The 1,243-nt window shown below is 55.9% G+C and overlaps 1 protein-coding gene across 1 annotated transcript in view; it reads right to left on the bottom strand.

Moving 5' to 3' along the window:
* Positions 1 to 34: 34 nt before the first annotated feature.
* LOC104082052 (kallikrein-14-like) overlaps positions 35 to 1,243 on the bottom strand; it is a gene marked incomplete at its 3' end in the record, with an annotated part of 2,128 nt that continues 919 nt past the window's right edge. Inside the window, exon 2 of the mRNA XM_009585012.1 lies at positions 35 to 171. Within this exon, the coding sequence (XP_009583307.1) occupies positions 35 to 171 (137 nt within the window). The remainder of the gene's footprint in view (positions 172 to 1,243) is intronic.

Raw genomic sequence — 1,243 nt, forward strand, 5'->3', positions numbered from 1 at the left:
GGGGGGGAGGGGCAAGACCCCCCCCCAGACCCACCTGGCAAGAATCGGTGCCCCCCGAGCTGACGCCGGCGCAGAGCATGTTCTTGGTGATGCCTTTGGGGTAGAGTTTGCCGCATTCTTCGTTGGGCATGGTGTAGACCACGGCGCACTGGAGAACATCTGGGAAGTACCCTGGGGACAATGGGACAAGGGTGGGAGGTCCCTTGGGGGACCTTCTCCTTCCGAAGGTGACACGGGCGGTGACAGCCCACCATGGTAGATGCCCTCAAGATGGAGGATGAAGGGCCAGGTCGGAGGTGGTTTGGAGTTGCCCGTGGTTGTGGTGTGGAGTTGGTGGAGAATGGACACCTCCACAGGAGTCCCACGGATGTCCCATGGCCTCCACCCAGGAGAGGTGTCCCCGGGACACTGAGATGTCCCCAAGATGCTAAGATGTCCCCAAGACACTGAGATGTCCCTAAGATACTGTGATGTCCCCAAGATGCTGAGATGTCCCCAAGACACTGAGGTGTCCCCAAGATGCTGAGATGTCCCCAAGACACTGAGGTGTCCCCAAGATGCTGTGATGTCCCAAGGGCACTGAGATGTCCTCAAGATGCTGAGATGTCCCCAAGCTGCTGAGATGTCCCCTAGATGCTGCTGCTGACATATCCCCAAGCTGCTGACATATCCCCAAGACGCTATGTCCCCAAGACACGGGGGTGTCCCCAAGATGGAGAGATATCCCCAAGATGAGGAGGTGTTCCCAAGATGCTGAGATGTCCCCAAGATGCTGAGATGTCCCCAAGATGCTGAGATGCCCTCAAGATGCTGAGATATCCCCAAGACACTGAGATGCCCTCAAGATGCTGAGATGTCCCCAAGCTGCTGAGATGCCCTCAAGCTGCTGAGATGTCTCCAAGACGCCAAGTTGTCCCCTAGATGCTGACATATCCCCAAGACACTATGTCCCCAAGACGCTGAGATGTCCCCAAGATACTGAGATGTCCCCAAGATGCCGATATCCCCAAGACGCTGAGATGTCCCCAACATCCCCAAGATGCTGAGATGCCCTCAAGATCCTGAGATGTCCCCAAGATGCCAAGATGTCCCAAGATGGTGAGATGTCCCCAAGTTGCTGAGATGCCCTCAAGCTACTGAGATGTCCCCAAGATGCCAAGTTGTCCCCAAGATGCTGATATATCCCCAAGACACTATGTCCCCAAGACACTATGTCCCCAAGACGCTGAGATGTCCCCAAGAT

This window comes from Fulmarus glacialis, unplaced genomic scaffold, assembly GCF_000690835.1.
Source record: "Fulmarus glacialis isolate BGI_N327 unplaced genomic scaffold, ASM69083v1 scaffold12799, whole genome shotgun sequence".
Taxonomy (NCBI): Eukaryota; Metazoa; Chordata; class Aves; order Procellariiformes; family Procellariidae; genus Fulmarus; species Fulmarus glacialis.